The sequence below is a fragment of the Panthera onca genome, chromosome D4 (assembly GCF_046562875.1).
Source record: "Panthera onca isolate mPanOnc1 chromosome D4, mPanOnc1 haplotype 2, whole genome shotgun sequence".
Lineage (NCBI taxonomy): Eukaryota > Metazoa > Chordata > Mammalia > Carnivora > Felidae > Panthera > Panthera onca.
In genome coordinates, this window is record NC_138351.1 from 62,678,830 (window position 1) to 62,699,117 (window position 20,288).

Below are 20,288 nucleotides of genomic sequence, written 5' to 3' on the forward strand. Positions count from 1 at the left end.
TGTAGCAGCGCCCTCCTTCCTTCCTAGACTGGATTGGAACCCGCGGCAGTGCAAAGGCTCCATTCCTCTCTGCTGGGTCAACTTTCGGAGCATCCTCCCACGGTCTTCTCCACACCACTCTGTGGAATCGAAGAAATAAACCAATGTCATACATATGTATATAATAGTATATATAATATACATAACACTAGTTTTGTTTTCAAGTTTCTGGTGCTAACTCGAACCTTCGATTCTGAACCTTGAGCTGTCGACAGCTCCCTCCCACTACGCCACACACACACACACACACACACACACACACACGCAAAGATTGGGGAAGGTCAAAGAAATAGAATGCCACATCTGATTCAAGCAGACCACATGGGGACCATGCCTGTCTGCATTGTTTCACTCAAATATTTTCTCCACCTCAAAAATTAATTTCTAGAGAGGTTGCTTTCACTCAGCTGCACGTTGAAACTAGGAGACTTTAACTCTGATAAATTTTTGTTTTTGTTTTCAGCAAGAAATACACACTTAAATTCAACATTTCCAGGAAGAAATTGCTCTCCCTCACACAGTCGCTGAGGCTTTCAGCACACTGTTTCATGACAAATGTGTCCCAGAAGACCAGAGCAAATCCCATGGCGAGGGACTCACTAATAAATCTTGTTGATTGATTTCGAAATGTTTAATTTGGGAGATTGTGAGAGGGACAACCAGCAAAAAGTGAAAGTGCGAGCTGAGATTTCCACTTCTGCGGGGGGGGGGGGGGGGAATGATTTGCAACAGACCCGCTCAGCTGTTCAACACGTGTGTTTCTTTTACACACATTAAGTAGTTTCTTCTGCAGCGCGCACGTGGATGATGGATGTGCACTCAGTTGGGTTATAGTGGGTCCAGTTAGGAAATCCACACCTTAGTATAAAGAAATAAAACCTTATCTTCCCGGAGCCATCTGCATCCCAGTGCGAAACACGCACTCAGCAAATTATAGGAGGAGAGGGATTAGTCTACACGCTGAGGGCCAGAGAGACTTAAACAGCTTTGGAACTGTTGCTTGAGGAAAGCGCAGCTGCACCTCAGGGAGTCTTCGGGCCGGTGCCTGACTCCTGCACCGGCTGCCAGGTCACTCGGAGAAGCTGGCTGGCGGAGCCTTCCCTTTCGGAAGAGCTGTCCTCTCCCTTACCCCCCTCTCCCTGGCTCCATGCCTCGGGGCAGCCTCGGAGTCGCGCCAGCAGCACTCCTCCAACTCTACTCCACCCGAGCCTGACAGCTGGGCGGTCCCGCCTGACCCGCGGGCGGGCCGCTGCACCCTCTCGCAGACTCGCGCCCAGGAGAGCAGCGTCGCTGCGAAGGGATTGGCGGCGCGGGTCCAAAAGGCCCCCCTGCCGGGGCTGGCCGTGCCGCGCAGTTTCCATTGTGCAGCCCTGAGAATGGCCGGGGAACGCGCGCGCGCGCACATGCACACATACACACACACACACACACACACACACACACACACACACCCTCCCTCGCACACGCGGAACCGGCTGGGCCAGGGGAGGGAGGAGGAGGGTGACGTAGCGTCCCATGGCGTCACATTGACGTCTCGCATTCCAGGCACTCTATGGAGAGGCCGCTAGGGCTCCTGTGGCATAAATGACGTGCCGAGAGAGCGAGCGAACGCGCAGCCGGGAGAGCGGAGTCTCCTGCCTCCCGCCCCCCACCCCTCCAGCTCCTGCTCCTCCTCCGCTCCCCACACACAGACGAGCTCACACCCGCTCCCTCACTCGCACACACAGACACGCGCGCACACAAGCTCCGCACACACTCTCCACTCTCTCCCGCGCGCTCACACCCCTCTCGCCCCGCGCCCTCGCCCGTGCAGAGCTGCGCGGCAGCCGGACGCCCCTCCCGGACTCACTTTGCAACGCTGACAGCGCCGGCGGTGGCCTTGGAGGTGGGAACTGCGGCGGCATCCTCCCCCCTGGTCGCGGCCGGAGCCCGGACGCCCGCGGAACCCCTCGCCGGCACTCTCCCATGAGTCGGGATCGCAGCATCCCCTGCCAGACGCGCACCACCTCTGGGAGCCGCTGGGCTTGTACACCGCAGCCCTTCCGGGACAGCAGCTGTGACTCCCCCCCAGTGCAGATTTCGGGGCAGCTCTCTAGAAACTCGCTCTAAAGACGGAACCGCTACAGCACTCGAGTACGTATGAGATTCGCCCAGTTAATTGGGGGACTTGTTAAAAAGTTGGCGCGCTGGGAAGCGTCGCTCCCGAAATTGACAACTTTGAGTGTGGGGTTTTTCCCCCTCGCCTCCTCGCTCTGGCTTTGCTCGCCGAGTGGCCCGGTGGGTTCTGATCTGAAACTTTTCCCCTGTAGCGGGCCCGCGGGGATCTCTGAAGCTCGTGGGATTCCTGCCCCCACCCGAAGAGGCGAAAAGCCTCTAACAAAGAGGAGGACCGGGATTTGTGCAGTAGCAGCTCCAGCGATGTAATTCAGGGTATTTCGGCTCTAGTTGTCATGGTAATGATGCTCTCGGCGGCGGCGGCGGCGGCGGCGGCGGCGGCAGCGGCAGCGGCAGGGAGTTGCAGCTCCGGTGATGAACGGCAGTAATTTTCCTGCCTTTTAACTAGGATTGAAAATAGGGGCTTCAGTGGGTCCAAGTTAATATATCTAATGGTGACTCCCAGCTGGTTGGCTGGGAGGAAGCTTGAGAGGGAAGGGGCCTGGGCAGCAGTGGTTGGAGTTTGCAAAGGCGCTCCGGTGATCTCTGGAAACAGGGCGTAATTGTAGGAATGTGGCTTATTGTATTGAAATGAGCCTGGGGCTCTCCTAGGCACGTCTGCCTGGCGTAGCCTACTTGCCCGTATACACTTTTCCCTTCAGAGGTAATCGGGTGTAATTGCCGACTCCCGAGCCCGGACACGCGTGGGGATGGTGTTCCTTTCCTTCGGGCCTTGGCTTGGTGTGGGAATGTTTTACTCTTAACTGACTTTTGGAGAAGTTGCTCTGAGTGTTTTGCTCTTAATAGAAATAAATGAAAGTTCTCAGTGGTGAGAGGAGAGCGGTTATGAGAGCGCAGCCTGCGGAGACTGGCTTCCAAAGGCACCTCTCGAACCCGTTGGAAGCTTGGGTCAGTAGTAAGAGAGAAAGCATTTGTCCCTTGCTTCTAAAGAACGTTCCTGGAGATTGCCTTTTATTTACGCCTCTGGATTCTTCAGAGGGAAGAGCTGCAAGGAGTTTAGTAATCAGAAATCTCGGGCTGTTATCCCAGAGCCTTAGGGTGCCAGGACAAAGGTAAAGGACAAATCTGTCCTGAATCTTCTATTCCCACGACAGAGAAGTATTTTACAGAACTGAGTTGGGGAAAGAAAAAAGCTGCCCAACGCGGCTACTTAGGGACAATGAATGAAGTTAGAGTTCATTCGAGTTATCTTACCTGTATTCGGCGCTCCTAACGTGAATATCAAAGACTCCTTTGGCTAGGCAATCTCCACACCGGCTCCCTCCCCCCGCACCCACCCACTCCCTTCCCTGCGGACGCGCGCTCGCAGAAATTCTCCCCCGCGGTTTGTCTCCTCTCCCTCGGTCTTTCTGAGAATCTCTGTCTTTCCCTTTCTGTCGGTCTCTCCTCCACTCCTACTGCCCCCGCCCAACCTCCGCCCCCGCTCCCCAGGGTTGGAAACTCCGCGGAGGAGCCCCGGTCACAATGGTGCGTTTCACGGTTTCCTCCACACACTTCACCACGGGGAGGGGAACACGGGGGTGTTCCTTTCGGCTGCCCACGAGAAAGAAAGGAGCTTTGACAGAGGTAGTTATTTCTACCTAATTTACAACCCCGAGGCTCAGTGCTCCCGGCCTCGGCGGCCGCGAGCGGGAGCGACGGAACGTGTTTCCAGGCGCGGAGGCTTTGCCTAGGTAACCGGCCATGGGAGTGGGCGGGGGGGGGGGGGGAGCCATGGGGCTCTTGGCTCGGCTGTAGGAAACGTGGTGTGGCTTTTTCCCGCGAACGCCCGGAGCTCGAGGGGAGCCCATTCCTTGAGGAGACGCAACCCTCGCCGAGCCGAGTCAGAAGCCGATCCTCGGAGAAAGACTCTGCTCGAAAGGACCCAGGGGAGGGCAGGAATGAGGGCACCTACTGCAGGAGGTGGTGGAAGGTTGCTGGAGATTCGCATTAAAAATTCGGGGCGGACGGGAAGCTCCTGCTACAGCCGTGGGAAGATCCGCCCGTGCTTGCGCTAGAGCGAGCGCAAGATTTCCGTACGATCAGCTGGGGCACGGCAGGGGCTGGGGCTGGGGGTGGCAAGGGAATCCCCCGTTTCCTGGCTTTCCAGGGCTTCCCGTACCTGGGGGTTCTGATACCCACTCTCTCCCTTCAGGCAAGCCCCTGGCAGGGGCGGCGGGGGACGAAACTTACACTCCCCTCTCGGCCCGCGCACCCCCGAGGTTTTTTTGGGTTGTGTTTTGGTTTTTTTCAGTTCTGTGTTCCCAACCCTCTAGAAATGAACGGGTCCAGGCAAAGGGGGCGCTGTAGGCCAGAATTTGGGGCAGGGGATCCCTCCCCTGAGGCCCGCGGAGCTGCGCTTCCAGCTACAAAGTTTCGATGAGGCTGAGCGCAGAGACGCTTGCCCGGGAGCCGCGCTTGGCGCCCTCCGGAATGTGCCCCCTCTGGGCCGCCGGATGGCCCCGAGCCACGAAGTCGCCCACCCTCAGGGATACCGCCTGCTGGGTGCAGGGGGCCTCCCTCCGCCCACCCCACCAGCCTGGAACTCCAGCCGCCTTGTCCCCTTGTTTCCAGCGCGGGCCTATTTCCACTGTGCCCTTTTGTTTGCTTGACCCCTGGCCCCCGAAACTCGCGGCTAATAGAAGCGAAGCTCCATTAGCATTTAGAATGAAAAGCGCAGACTTTCTTAATTCCTCGGGGCATTCACGCATTCGTTCCGGACCTTGTGCATTTCCTATGCAACGTGTAAATTTTGTATTTGAGGGGTGGGGAGGGGGGGGAGGACAGGAGTTGGAAAATGGCTATTTTCCGCTCGTGCACACTCACTGACCCCTTGAATTCGGGCGAAACTCTTCCTCAGGTGCTCTTTCTTTGGTTTCCTTGACTTAACGAGCTCAGAACCGGTTGTAGGGACAGAGAGATCAATTTCTGGGCGATGACAGAATACACTTTTTTTAGCCTAGGTTTAGGTGCCACAAAACGCCAGAAAGTGCAGTGTGTGCTGACAAGCTTTCTGTGGCTACCCCCGAGGTGATGTGACACTTAGTGCCCAGGGACTCCGTTCATCTTAAGCACTGCTTTCTAGCCCTTTACCATTCTTTATAATTAACATAGTATTCATAGAGACCCCCTACCAACCCGCCCCCTCCCAATACGTCCAGCCCAGACTGCGACGACCCAGATTAGTCTCACTTTGAGCTCTGTCCTCTCTCCCGGTTCCCGCAGAGCCCACTGCGGAAGAGCGCAGTCCGGCAAGCCCCGGCCCTGAGACTGGACCCTCCGCGGAGCCAGGCAGCACTGTGACCGCTTCGCCTCGCCGGACTTCCCCGCCTCCTACCCTCTCAGCCTCTGCTGGAGAGACCCACAGCCCCACCATTCAGCGCGCAAGATATCCTCCAGGTAGGTCTGAAAGCACGACCCTTTATCCCTCCCAGGTTTGGAGAGGTGGGGGATGGGGGGAGCCACACGTCCAGCAGGCAGGCTGTTCCGACTTGCCCAGCGCCAGGACAGTGACTGCTGGCCACGCATTTCACAGCACAGGTGGCCTCTTCGCACGAAGCTCCTCTGGATACCACACCCTGTTGCTACCTAGTGGAGCAGCCAGATTAAATTAAGCCTTGCATTTCTCAAAAATATTTTTCCTAAGAAAAATGTAATGCATATAAAAGATTAGGATCTTTTTATACATTTTAATGTCTTCATTTTTGCTCTCCTTTTATATTCAGTTTATAATGCACGTAAAAGTTACAGGATCATTTTGAGCAATACAGAGCTCATGTTTGTATAAAACCCAAATCATTTGGTGCAGAAGTTTGGATTATTGAAGCTCAGAGGAAAAGGGAAAAAGCATTTAAGCAGGAAACCAAGGAGTAAATTCGAATTGGGCAAAAGAAAGGATTGCAGGTTTTGGCTCCTTACACCTCTTTTTTTGCATCTGTTAAAGAGATGCCAGGTCCCTGGGCTGTGGTCACCAAAGATATGCAGATAAATAGAACTTAGTCCCAAGCAGACTCATCTTCTGGCTGGAGACCTCAGGAAGACATGAGGAAGAGCAATGGGTAGGGACTGGCAAGGAAGGATGACAGAAGACTAATGGAGAAATCTAGAGGTGCTGAAGGAGAATAGATGGAACATCAGGCAGTGGCCTTTCTTTTAAATCATTAGTCTTTCATTTCACCCCAACAACAAGACAGTAGGAAAAGTAATCTTTTAACATCAAACTAGAGAGTGTTTTGAAGGCCCTTCTTGAAAAATGAAGGCTTGAACTGGACTCTCCTTATCACTGCTTCTTCCAACAGGCCCTCATCACCTTTTTCCAAGTCAAGATTTCATCCCATACACACATGACTCAATCAGATTTGGAAATGTGGGTAAGAGAAAGATGTCAAAGGAAGTGTGAAGTATTGACTTTTTTTTTTTATTATTAGTCACAACTTCTATACCATAGACTCCAGGTAGAGGCTAAGCACTTGGTTTTCCTCCAGTTCAGAAAAACCAACCACCAGAAGCTGCCCATTGTATCATTTCTAGTTAGCCATAAAGAAAGGGAAATAACTAGATAAACATCCACTAGGTCCAATAATTCTCAGGGCCTTCTCATCCAGCCCAACCTCTCTGAACAATAATAAGCCCCCTGGATACCCATCTCTTTGGGGGCTCAACATAGAAACTAAACCTACTAAGCGGCTGCTTTCTTTTCTAAGGGTACTAATTCTTCTGCCATAAAAAATTTGTGGACTAACTCACCTATTACAGTAGCTATAAACTGTTGTCTTAAAACAGCTACTGATATATTTTATTAGTCAGAATTGGAAAAAAAATATATATATATACTGTACATGGCAGAGAGCACGTTTGGTGGGTGTTTTGTTGCAGCTGCTGATCTTTTTCTTTGCAGATGGCACACACTCCCCCGAGTCCATTTCCTGGGCCTGTGTTCCCACCTCTCCACCTAGCTGGCTGAAGTCATCAACAGGGGTCCAGTTTGTGTAGGCTGCTGGCTGTGTTTGGAGAAATGGGGAGGGGGTGGGAGAAAGCGACCACAACGTGTGTGGGTAGGCTCAGTTGGCACTCATAAAATGTTAGAATGTCAGTCTCCCTTGGCCAGTAAGTCCCACATAGGACACCCCCCCCCCTTTTTTTTAACCAACTCATAAATGTATAAATCAATGTGTGTGACTTGGGGGACTCCTGGCCTCTTTCCCCAAAAATAAACCAACAGAGCATTCACTGGCTTTCTTTTTGTCCTCCCAGCTTGTGTCTGAGACCACCCCCAATTAGTTTATAGGACTTAAAACCACTTTGTAAAAACACCACTGGGCTTATGAAGGAAGAAATCAAATTTTCCAGATCTGGTGGTGGACAAGGGCAAGGGAAGGAAGGTGGGCACAGAGATCCCCAGGAGTCCTGGTTTTGGCATCCTGTGCCCCTTTGACAGTCTGTCAGGGATTCTGCTTTCTTCCCAGGAAAGAAAGTAAGCATGGAGCTTTAAATCTATGCTACCAGAAGGAGGAAAAGATGTCACTTCCTATCCCACTTCCCAGATTAGGGAGCAATGAATCCAGTGCTACCTGTCAGCTAGAAGAGAGTGCTGACTTGCTTCTGAAAGACCCTTTTCCCTGTCCCTTTGTCCTGCAGATATGCCCTGCGTTCAAGCCCAGTATAGCCCTTCGCCTCCAGGTTCCAGTTATGCAGTGCAGACCTACGGCTCGGAATACACCACGGAGATTATGAACCCAGACTACACCAAACTGACCATGGACCTTGGCAGCACTGAGATCACGGCCACGGCCACTACGTCCCTGCCCAGCTTCAGTACCTTCATGGAGGGCTACTCGAGCAACTACGAACTCAAGCCCTCCTGCCTGTACCAAATGCAGCCGTCTGGGCCACGGCCCTTGATCAAGATGGAGGAGGGCCGCGCGCACGACTACCACCATCACCACCATCACCACCATCACCACCACCACCACCAGCAGCAGCAGCAGCAGCAGCAACCTTCCATTCCGCCCCCCTCCGGCCCGGAGGACGAGGTGCTGCCCAGCACCTCCATGTACTTCAAGCCGTCCCCGCCGTCCACACCCACCACGCCGGGCTTCCCTCCGCAGGCGGGGGCGCTGTGGGACGACGCGCTGCCCTCAGCGCAGGGTTGCATCGCTCCCGGCCCGCTGCTCGACCCGCCGATGAAGGCGGTGCCCACGGTGGCTGGCGCGCGCTTCCCGCTCTTCCACTTCAAGCCCTCGCCGCCGCACCCGCCCGCGCCCAGCCCCGCCGGCGGCCACCACCTGGGCTACGACCCGACGGCCGCCGCCGCGCTCAGCCTGCCACTGGGAGCCGCCGCCGCCGCCGCCGCCAGCAGCCAGGCCGCCGCGCTCGAGGGCCACCCGTACGGGCTGCCGCTGGCCAAGAGGGCGGCCGCGCTGGCCTTCCCGCCGCTCGGCCTCACGGCCTCCCCCACCGCGTCCAGCCTGCTGGGCGAGAGCCCCAGCCTGCCGTCGCCGCCCAACAGGAGCTCGTCGTCGGGCGAGGGCACGTGCGCCGTGTGCGGGGACAACGCCGCCTGCCAGCACTACGGGGTGCGCACCTGCGAGGGCTGCAAGGGCTTCTTCAAGGTGAGCGCACGCCTCCTCCTGGCGCCCCCTCCCCCCTGCAGCCAGCCTCCTGTGCCACCCGCTCAAGTGAGCAGCCAAGGGGTGCGTTCCTGTAGCCCTTCCTGGCACCTTCACATGCGCTCTGTCAGGGGGTTTTAACTTGAGGTCCATTACAGGAGGCCGAGCCGGATGAACTCCAGGGGGCCGTGAACCTCCTGACATGGCTTTACCTCGATGAACATTTTTCCAGAGGGAACCTTCAGCATATTGAGATTGAATTCTGGCCACCCAGTAGCTATTTTTATTAACAGTGTCTTGAAGGTGGTTATTAATTATCCTTGTTTCACAGATGAGGAAATGGAGGCTGGGAGATGTTACTCAGCTACCCCAAGACACACGTTCAGAGCGAGAGGGAGGCAGGATGCCAAGTCACGTTTGCATGATCCCAAAGTATGCACCCTCCTCCAAGATCTGCAGCAACAGAATAGACAGGAGCAAGTGGCTGATGCCCTCTGGGGCAGCTCCCTCTGTGGAAGACAGAAGCTGGGTCTCACCAGTCCCCTCCAACTCTGTGCCACATGCAGTGCCAGGTGTAGATGCTGTTCATTAGCTCAGCCCCAAAGGGGAATTTTACAGTTCAAGGGGCTTCAGCCTCCCCCATAGTTTACCTGGGAGGAGGCTGAGGCCTAGGAGAAGTCTTGTGCAGGCTAGAAATGGTGACTTAGTGGCATGTTTGGCAGTTTCAGCCGGTTTCTTTCAACTCTTGAGGCCAGTGCTCTTTCTAACTGAAGAAGAGGCTTTGTTCTCTTGCTGCTCTACTTTTGCTCTTGACTCCCAGACTTCTTCAGACACTTAATGCTGTGCCACCCTCCCTACTCCCCTGGCCATTATCTCAGGCATTTGCAAACCCACAAATGTTTTCCCACAGGAACCACTCCCTAGCCTCCAGTGCTGGGCAGGGTGGAGGGAGAGGGGAAGCTAGATGCCGATTGGGTAATTGGTATGGGGGGGCCAATAGGATATATCTGGGAGTGTGCAAAAATTGGAGTCAGAACATCCAAATAGGAGTCCTTGATCTTGTCACCCACCAGTCTATGACGTTGAGCATGATATGCCTTTCTAGGCTTCAGTTTTCCAGTCAGGTGAATAAAATTCAGAGAAGGGCTATGCATACTAAATTAGATAAGACATTTATGAATGCACTTTATAATCTTTAAATGGCCGTAGAACACTAGTTCATTATCAAATGAAAACTGCAGAGTATTTGTAAAAATGCACATGTTTGTGGATTGGTATACCTACCAGCAAGCAATAATTATTTTTGATCTGGAGTTAGGATTCGTGTGCTTAATTAAATTCTGCAGATATATGAGAAAATGCTTGTGGAAAGACTTTGCAGTATGCAAAGTGCCATACAGGAGGTATGTTAAATGTAGAACCCTCAGGTTTGTCTTCTTCTTCTTCTTCTTCTTCTTCTTCTTTTTTTTTTTTTTTCTTAACTACCCAAGCTTTACCAGGGTTACTATCAAGTTAACCACTTTCCTTTAGCAGATTTCATTTTCACAGTATTTCAGTGGAAATGCTGGTGGGCAAGGAAACAGGCAGCCAGAAAGGGTAAAAGAAAGGAAAAAACAATTAAGAGAAGTACGATTAACCCACAAATATAATCACCTCTGAATAATTGAGAGTTAACCAAAATACAGGAATGGTAATACATTCCTAGTCTAGAAATGTCAATTAAGTGTTCCCCAACAGCGTCCCTTTTCTGCAGCAATGCCTTGAAAACAAATCTATACTTGAAAGGGTGGGGGTAGGATCAGGGAGAACCACCCCACAGATCTGTTAATTAAAGGAACAGGAGCCGGTTTGACCCAGTGGCTTTCTACCATTAAATTGAATTCTTTAAAAATGTGACACGAAGTGCAGTTAATGATGGGCATTCAGTGATTGAACCGTAACGATCTCTCCTTGTCCTTAAACTGTGCAGGCACACACAAATGTGGGGAAGCTTTCAGGTTATTGGGAAAATGTATACCTGAAGCAAAATGCCACCAGCACTCAAACTGGCAGAGAGCCTTGAGGATGATGGCAAGAAATAGAGTTTTAGAAATTACTGCATGTCCAATAAAAGAGAGCTTCATTCAGAAAACATAAGTTTCCTACCCTTAAAGACTGTTGAGAATTTAAATTCTGGAAATTCAGAAATACGTTTGTGTTTTGGAATTTTGCATTTTAAACTAAATGGATCTGGCTTTGGTAGATTTTTTAAGTTTTATATAAGCAATTTAGAAACCATTTCCTGAAATGAAATTAAAGGGCGATAGGATGAAAACTAATACGTGGGGGTTGAGGATGGCTAAAAGTAAAAGATTGAAAGTAAATCTAGAATTTGGGACCCAAAATAGATCACCAATCCCAAATTATCTCGATTTCTTTCTTTTTTTCTTTTTTTTTTTTTTAAATGCAGCCCAGGCTTACCAAATAAAATTCAACTTTCTGCTCTATCTAGAGTTGTATAGATTCAGGTGATTTCTGAATGATTTCCCCCAAGTGGTAAATACACATCCGTTTGCACAAGTGTCTTTAACTTTTAAAAAATAAATCATTATTTTGAAAATCTGGAGCATAAAATACGCTTTAATTATTTCTCCATGTGTCATTTAAAAATATATGTGATTCTGAAGAATACAACATCATCTTATATCCAAGTCCAAGTTTTATGATGTGTCATTTACAATATGGCTATTTTGATGTCTATGTCAATAGTCATTTTTGAAATGACCTATTAATGGAAATTTTCCTTGAAAATTTATGGCTCTCATATTTCTTTCTTTTACTCTTTTCTGGGTTTTTTTCCTTCTATGTGGTAGTGGTTTTTAGTAACCAATTTTAAGATTTTGCTTTGAAAAATCAGAAATGACCAGTTTACTATACATATTCTCTTAAGAGAATATTCTTTTAATATGTATTATCTTAATATTTTAAAGGTTAAATAAATGATATAGGCCGATTGAGTGATTTTTTTGTTTTTGCATTAAAACATTTCCTATATGTTATAACTAGTCAAGTCCTCATTTTGCTTTTTAAGATTTCATCTCTATTGGGGAACAAAGCCAGTTACTGTGATATTTGGCTTACAATAGTGATAGCCAACAAAGTACATCCCAGATAATTTTGATTTTATTTTAATAAGGTCAGCAATAATCAGGGGAGTGGAACAAGTAGAAAATTGTTCCCAAAGGGATATTAAAAGTGGAGATAATCTAATCCTCCAAGGTATGATATGTTGACCTGGTAATTTCAGATATGATTTTATCATTCAGACTTGGGTGTCTCCTGAGACTTGCTTCAGAACAATCCGAGATGATTTTCATTGTCAGCAGCTAACACTAATAAAATTGTTTTTCCTGCAGGCTAGCGTGTTAGGAAATTAAATTTATCTAATTATACGAATTGCACTGTCGCTTTTCACATTGTAATTAAAATACATCTTGTCAGGTCCTACCTCTTTCCAGAAACTATTAGTTGACTATCTCTGTATTGTGTTTTCTCAGAGAACAGTTCAGAAAAATGCAAAATATGTTTGCCTGGCAAATAAAAACTGCCCTGTAGACAAGAGACGTCGAAACCGATGTCAGTACTGTCGATTTCAGAAGTGTCTCAGTGTTGGAATGGTTAAAGAAGGTATGGACATAATGCTTTTTGTTCAGCTTGTTTACACATATTCTTAGATATCACTGAAAAAATGTTAATATTGACCTTGGGATGGGTGAATTTTCCTAGTTTCCCCTTCTTTCCCACATTTTATTTTTATGGTGTATATTAGCATTTAAAAATAGCTGAGGACTACTTATTCTAATTTCTCAAAATCAATAGAGAACTTGTGTACATACATCTCTGTTCTATTTAAGAAGGAGACTTTTAGGGCTAATTCATTACCAAATGTAAGTATGGGTGGCTTTTATCCTGCTTGTTTCAACTCTCATTAAATCATTGTGCGCATATCATTCCAAACTTACTGCCACCTTTAAATGGTTGGTCCCATTAATGATTGCTCCACTGTAATGTGTTTTGATTCCTTTTTGTGATTTATGGCTCTTCATGGATATCTCTGAAGACATTTTTTCTTTCTTTCTCTCGGTATCAGTTGTCCGTACAGATAGTCTGAAAGGGAGGAGAGGTCGGCTGCCTTCCAAACCAAAGAGCCCATTACAGCAGGAACCTTCTCAGCCCTCTCCACCTTCTCCTCCGATCTGTATGATGAATGCCCTTGTCCGAGCTTTAACAGACTCAACACCCAGAGATCTCGATTACTCCAGAGTAAGTTTTGTGATGTCCTGCTTTTCGAATGATCAGAGTCTCTATTCGTGATACTACTAACGAGAGTAGATTGAATGACTTTGTGCCTGGCACTGTACTAAACAGTTTTCATACCTCTCCTATATTTCTCACTTCATTTAGCAATTCCGGTGCGTCCATTGCACCAAATCATTTTTGCCTTATTGGATCTCTAAATGCCTTAACAGATGACCCTGACGGTGCTGCACCTGTCATACCATTGTTGTAGGATTCCTGGTGGTTGTGCCAACGAAAATCTGCACAGGTGAATTACAGTGTGTAGATTTCTTTCACAGTTTAGAGGAAATGACTACCAATTTTTTTCATATTGTGATCACACCATCTGGGTGGGCCTCAAGTTATCCTTAAGCAGTTTACCCAACTGCATGGGCATTGATTGACCTGCCCTCTGAATAGAGGGACTAGACCACTGATGGAGAGGAGCAAGCTCTGGCTTTGACATTGGGAGGTGTCAGGGACACTGGGATGGAATGCTGCCTCTGCTGCTTCCTGCCTGTGTCACCTGGCTCCTGCTCTTGGCTTTCTTATCCCCACAGTGGAGATGATTACAATATTTAACCCCAGCGGGATGTTTTGAACATCAGTCACACACGAATGATGGTTTTGAAAAACGTAAAATAAGCACCAATATTGTTATTGAAGTCAACCAAGGCATATCAATATTTTTATTTCATATGAGATATAGTAAAATATCATCAGCTTGAACTGTGAAAATTCCTGGAAATTTGGATAACACAGAGGCGGACCATGAGAAGGGATTTTCTGAGCAAATGTATAAACTTTACTGAAAGGCAGTTTTGAAAAAGACTTAGAAGAGAAACTTCTAATAAGAGGGGGTCTCACCAGAGTTGGAAAGAAAGGGGGAAAAAACACAGTTATTGAGCTATTTCTACATGCTAGACATTGTGGTGTGTTGTCTCATTTCATCATTTAAAAAACCATGAACGGTGAGGATGGTTACCCCCTCTCTGATACAAGAAAACTTATAAACACAGTTTGCACACAGATGAGAGAGAGGCAAGTCCAGGGATCTCCAGTTGGTTGATCTGGCTTAGCAGCTACTTCCAGATTGCCCTCCCCAGGTCTCATCAGTATTTCAGGTTTTTGACAGAAGAGCTGGCAAAGATGTGTGTGTATCTGCTTCGTGCCCTCCTTTTGGATTGCAGTGTTGACAGAAATGAAGGGGTGATTGGTAAACCCGCTGTGATCCTCCTTCCCTCCTCCTCAGCCTCATTATAGGCGGTGAAGCCTCCTCTCCACACCTGATCACAAGACTTCACATGAGAATCATGGTAGATCCTTAGCACCAAAGGTTGAGGACTCTTATTCTGATTATAAGTAGCATCTCTTAACTAAAGTCAAGTCTCAAATAATAGTATAACAGAATAATGCAATGGTTAAGGGCTTAGGCTTTGGAAACATGCAGGCCTAGGAGAAAATCCAAACAACCATCATTTAGTAGATGGGTGACCTTGAGCAACTGACTAAACCCTTTAATGCCTCAGTTTCCTCATCTGTGTGATAGAATAATAACAATGATATCTACTTCCTGGGGTCGTTTGTGAAGAAGATTCAATAGGATGGTACTTGTCAAAGCTTTAGCACAGTACGCTGTACATTATCTCCTTGACCAACCTTTCCTACTTTACCATTTGTTTGAATGTATTCATAAGTGTGAACACAACAAATGTCAGGCACCATCCAGCAATACCATTAAGGTAGGTGTTATCTTATCTGTTTCACAGATGAGGAGATTAAAACTGGAGAGGTGAAAGGAGTGACTTAACCCAAGGTCACCTAGCCATTCATCAGAGAGACAATTAGAAGCCAAGTGTGTTGGACCCCAAAATCTGAGCCCCTACATACCATGCTTCCTTCCCTGTGTCTCTGGTTTCAATGAGAGTGGGTGCTAGAAAGGCATTTGGGAATAAAGATGTCTCCTCCCTGAAGCAACTTTGGCCTCCCCTTGGGCAATTAGTCTGAATTAATGAAGCTGTTCCACACTGCCAACACTGAGGCTGTCGCACACAGTCTGACGTTGTTCCAGGGTATTGGAAATCACTAATGATGATCAGTGCAGAGATTTTAGGCCCCAAAAGTGATTTTTTGGCCCAAAATTATCCATTTATTGGTCTACATGGCCTAATTAGTCATTCAGTGGCAAACCCTCTCCAGCACTTTGAATTGCCCCAGCTGGGAACTGTCTCCACACAGAAAAATCAATCCAGTGTGTTTGCTTGCCTCTGCACTATTCAGTGTGTTAGACTAGAGTCATCATCCTCATCAACAAACATTTATCCAATTTAATTGTTAGCTTTGTCCAAAATAGCAGATTGACCATGCCTGAGTCTGGGTCACATTGATACTACCTTGGGAGCCTTGCTCAATTCTGTAAAGCATATTTATTTTAATTGCATTGTTTTGGAATCAGATTGAACCTCATAACTTGGATTCTCCTGCTTTGAGATAGCTTTACAAAATTATCAAAACTTGGACCAAAATCAATTAAATTAAAAGACTTTTTAAAAATACAGTGAGTTTTCATCAAAAACTTGGATGAAGGCATAGAAGGCATGCTGATCACATTTGCAGATGACAGAAAGCTGGGAGGGATCGCTAATATGATGGATGTCAGTATCAACATTCAGAGTGATTTCGACAGGTTGGAACAGGATGGGCTGAAGCCATCATGAAAAAGTTAACAAAAATAAATATGAAGCTCGGTATTTAGAATTTTAAAGCATGGGAGAGCCTTGGCCCATTGGTAGTTCGTGTTAAGAAGATCTTGGGGCTTTATTCCATACACACTCACTATGAACAACAAAGTACATGTGTGGTGGAAGGAAGGGATGCTAGGTTACCTTGGGCTGCAGTGGTAAAAGTATAGGACCAGAACCAAGTTGGTGGTGGTCCCATAGACTGTCCTGTGAGACCACACTTCAAGGATTAAGTCCAGTCCCAAACTGGAGTTTAAGAGGGATGTGGACACACCTTTTCTGGAAACTTGCAAGGGCTGGTTGGAGAAAATGAAGATAACTGGATGAGAAGGGAAAAAGTTTGGCAGGACTAGGTCACCCTTTTACCCTGTGGAAAGAAGACTGGTGCTCCCAAGGGCAAATCTAGAGGGAGAAGAAGGGGGCCCCTTCCAGCTCATTCTGAAGATAAGGATGAGCTCTCCGAGCCACAAGAGCTCCTGTGGAAGTAACTAAGAAGTAACAACCCAAGAAGTAACTAAGGAGAACACATAACAGGATTTCTCACAAGCAGAGAAGTTATTTTGGAAGTTCAATTCCTTCCAATTCTAAAATTTGGTGATTCTGGGGTTTACTTTGTTGTCCCAAATGCAAACGGTTTTTTCATTTATATGAATTTATATTTATATATACATATATATTAATAATATGTGTTAGGTAACTTGTTATTTAACAAGATTGAACTTGCTTTGATCTCTAAAAAGCATTAACATAAAATGAATGAAGTAAAATGAATTTATTGAGTGCCTACTTTGAGCTAGGTGCTATCTCATATGTTCTTACACAATTTCACTTATGCCACAGCTTTATGTGTTATAATTTATGGTTTCAGTAATTTTTTTAGGAATGCCATTCATTGAAATTCAGTTTCTTAATACCTTTTCTTTATGCCTATATACGCATGTGTGTATATGTATATTAATATGTATATATATTCAACACAAATTTACAAAACTGGAGGTGACCTTGAGATCATCTAATCCAACCCCCATATTTTCAGAGGAGTAAATAGAGGCTTAAAGGAGTTAAGTGCCTTGCCTAAGGTCAGTGGCAGAGCCAGGGCTAGATCCAAATCTCATCACTGCAAGTATTAAGTTTCTGTTTCACCATACTGCCATTTCTATTTAGTGACAATTTACTAGGGTTTTTTTAATTTATTTATTTTTTTTAATTTATTTATTTTGGGAGAGACAGAGACAGCGTCAGTGGGGGAGGAGCAGGCAGTGAGAGAGAGGCACAGAATCCCAACCAAGCAGGATTTGGATGAAAACTGTGAGATCATGACCTGAGCTGAAACCAAGAGTCAAGTCGGACACTTAACCGACTGAGCCATCCAGGCACTCCTCACTCCTCACTAGTTCTTTTTTAAATAGAACCCTTATTAAGCTTTTAGAAATTACAATAATAGTAATATATGCTCATTGGTTTTTTAAGGTAACCCTTTTAGAAGAGGATAAAGTGAAAAATGAAAGTCTCTTCTTCATTTATTCCTGACTAATCCCACTCCTCAGCGGTTAACCAATGTTAACAGCTTCGTGTGTATCCATAACTTACTACATTTAAATAAGAATTTGCCCTGTCAGACTTGCATCAGACAGTTGACTTGACCAAGACAACTTATTGACATGACTATGCCAGTTTCCCCTGTGAATCAGGTAAATAGAGAAAGGAGAAAATGTTTGCCCGCAGGTGTGTTCTAACCTTCTTGTTCAGGCATGTGTGCCTTTAAGGTAGTAAGTGAGCAGGTTTTTCTCATTTGTGGGAAAGGGAGGTTGAGGGGTTGCGTTCCAGGTCACAGAGGGAATGCATGTTTTAGAGGCCAGGGAGAGAGAGAGCTCCTCGCTCTGTGAAAGTGTTCCTGGCTCTAAGACCTTCACTTCTCCTTTGGGCCAAACTTCTCTCCTTCAAAAGTGAGCTCAGATCATTGTATATCAGGGCAGTCAAAACATGTCATGTTTGATTTGTTTCTCCTTGAAATGTAGCTATTCTCTGTCCCACAGTTGCTTTTCATTTAGCAATACAAGTATATATAGATACTGGGCTTGGCTTCAGAGCCTGCATAATTACTGATGAGGAAATATACTTAAGGTCCTCATTAGTTGGTCATTTCAAGTATTTTTCAGGAAATTAGGATGTTGCTTGGTAATTGGTATCACTCAGTGTAGTAAGAGATTCCAAATACAAGAGATGCTGCTGGTATAAAACCAGGCACCAGCAAATGGCATTTAAATATGTTAACAAGAAACAACGGGGCGAACGCGTGTTAGACTACAAAGTAAACAGTATAAAAACTCTGCAAAAAAACTGTTTTCATGAAGCTACTCAGAAAACCCTCTCAAATTGCCACCAATTCCCTAGATGATTTCAGGCCAGCTCCTGCGCTACGGTGGGCTTTCGTTTCCTCAACTGAATGGTGAGGAGATTGGACTAAATGCACTGCCACGATCCCTTCCAGCCTTCTTCCCTGACCCTCTGACCATTACACTTGCTGTAATTCCACTGTGGGTAGGGCTCAGCATTTCCCAAAGTGTGGTGTGCCAAAGGACCTAGGGTGTTTGCTTAAAAATTCAGATTCCTGGGCCACACCCAGACCTACGGAATCAGAACGGGGAGCAGAGGAGGAGGCAGACAGAAATCTGTTTTTTAACAAGTGCCTCAGATGACCTGTTGACACACTAGGGGTTGAGAATCACCAATATAGTTTAATAAGAACAATCCAGTTTTACCTCAAATCTATTTCCCAGCCTTTTTTGAGACTGAGAAGGGATGGGCAATAGACATAAAAATTTTCCGGAAAGTAACTAAGTCGTTTAAAAAATATTTATTGAATGGCTACTGGGTGTCAGGCACTGTTCTAGAGCAGCAGACACATTTTTGAGCAAAAGAGTCCCACCCTCATGCAGCTGACATGAAGGATAGAGAAAGTAAGCAAATGTATAACTGTGGTGATGCCATTAGTGGGAGGAGAGGAGGCTTTTTTGTTTATTATTTTTTTTTTTTTAGCAGGGGAGGTGGTTAGATCAGAAAAGAAGAAATTTGGGGGAAAACATATTTATTGCCAGTTTTTAAAGTGTCACTTTTTATAGTGTAAGAACCTAAGAATATGTGTACGTAGTTTGGCTCATATGTAGTGATCACATCTAAAATGTATAAAGAAATATAAAGACTCAGGGAAAAATAATCTTCTACAGGGAGATAAAACGTTCTTAGGACATTTTACATATTTAGCCTGGACTAGCAGTGAGAGAGTAAATAATATCAGATTCCATTCTGCTATGAAAATGTCACATTGCTAATGTAGGGCTGGCATTCACCAAGGGTCTCACTGGATTCCCATTCGAATAATTTATTTTAGGCCAGCGTTGTTTCTGAAGTCTGATCTACACAGCCATATTATTGCCATATGGAAACTAACCTCTGTGGTTGTTTTCAGCTTTAGATTCTCATTCTAGGTAATTTGGAGAAACTTCCATCAGACATTAGCTGTATCCTCTTCTAAATGGCTAGTAAATGTAATACTGTGTCTTTGATTAGAAGTAAAGACAGATTTTTTTGATGCATAAAATTATGCATACAGGCTGGAATAAAAAGCATAAACAGGAAAAAAAAGATTCATTTTTTAAAGTCATTCTCTGTTTCACCAAAATTCAATTGGAATGATCAATAAACAAATGTTTCCAGATTTTCTCTGGTGAACCCCAAACCTGCCTAGTCCAGAGACAGAGTAATGTAGAGGAGAACAGAAGCAGAGAATGGGGATCTGGTTCATCCAACTCCAGGGCCAGTATGCCTTGGTGAGGTTTGATAAAAACTGCTAGGCCAGGTGAGAAAGTATCTAAAATGTTTTGTTCTGTTTCTTTAAATCTTATGTTCAGTAGAGGCAACACTGGGTTTGTCTTTTCCTCTAGCATTGGATGCTGACCCACCAGTCACCCCCAAGTTACTGGTAGCTCAGGCTGAATCCAGTTTGGCCCCAGAATTCTGGAATGTGGACCAGAATCACTGCAGGTGAAGCCCAGAGGGTCTGGCTGGAGTCTGGCACGCCAGGCCTGCTGGCTTTTCTCCTTGCTGGACTCCATCACAGACAACTACCCACGCAGGGTACACAGGGTCTACATCTCCCTGTGTTCAGGATGCATGAAATGTGAGCCCAGCAGGGACAGAGCCCTGCAGAGGATGCTGGGTGGAAGCTAAACACTCCAGAGGATTCTGAGCAAATATTGAAAGCAGAGTGATTATTGAGTTGTGAGCCATGTTTTCAGAGAAGTCAGCACAGGAGGGAGCTGCTAGGTGCCATTCCTAGGGAAAAGTTTACAACCTTTGGTCTTTTTAACCAAACATACAATTGTTTAACATACTATTTTAAAACAAAATAATGCTGAATCAGTGTCAA

The 20,288-nt window shown here is 46.6% G+C and overlaps 1 protein-coding gene across 3 annotated transcripts in view; it reads left to right on the plus strand.

Annotated features, from left to right (window-relative positions):
- Nucleotides 1–2,057: 2,057 nt before the first annotated feature.
- The window catches only part of NR4A3 (nuclear receptor subfamily 4 group A member 3), a 38,504-nt gene continuing 20,273 nt past the window's right edge, over nt 2,058–20,288 (plus strand). Inside the window, exons 1-6 of one of the 3 annotated variants that reach the window (XM_060609196.3) lie at nt 3,796–3,887; nt 5,419–5,592; nt 6,492–6,563; nt 7,831–8,804; nt 12,338–12,467; nt 12,931–13,103. In XM_060609196.3, coding sequence (XP_060465179.3) covers nt 7,833–8,804; nt 12,338–12,467; nt 12,931–13,103 — 1,275 coding nt within the window. In that variant the 5' untranslated portion in view covers nt 3,796–3,887; nt 5,419–5,592; nt 6,492–6,563; nt 7,831–7,832. Of the gene's footprint in view, nt 2,173–3,795; nt 3,888–4,151; nt 4,230–5,418; nt 5,593–6,491; nt 6,564–7,830; nt 8,805–12,337; nt 12,468–12,930; nt 13,104–20,288 lie in introns of those variants that run through there. The other 2 variants (XM_060609197.3, XM_060609195.3) reach the window with 2 other exon arrangements.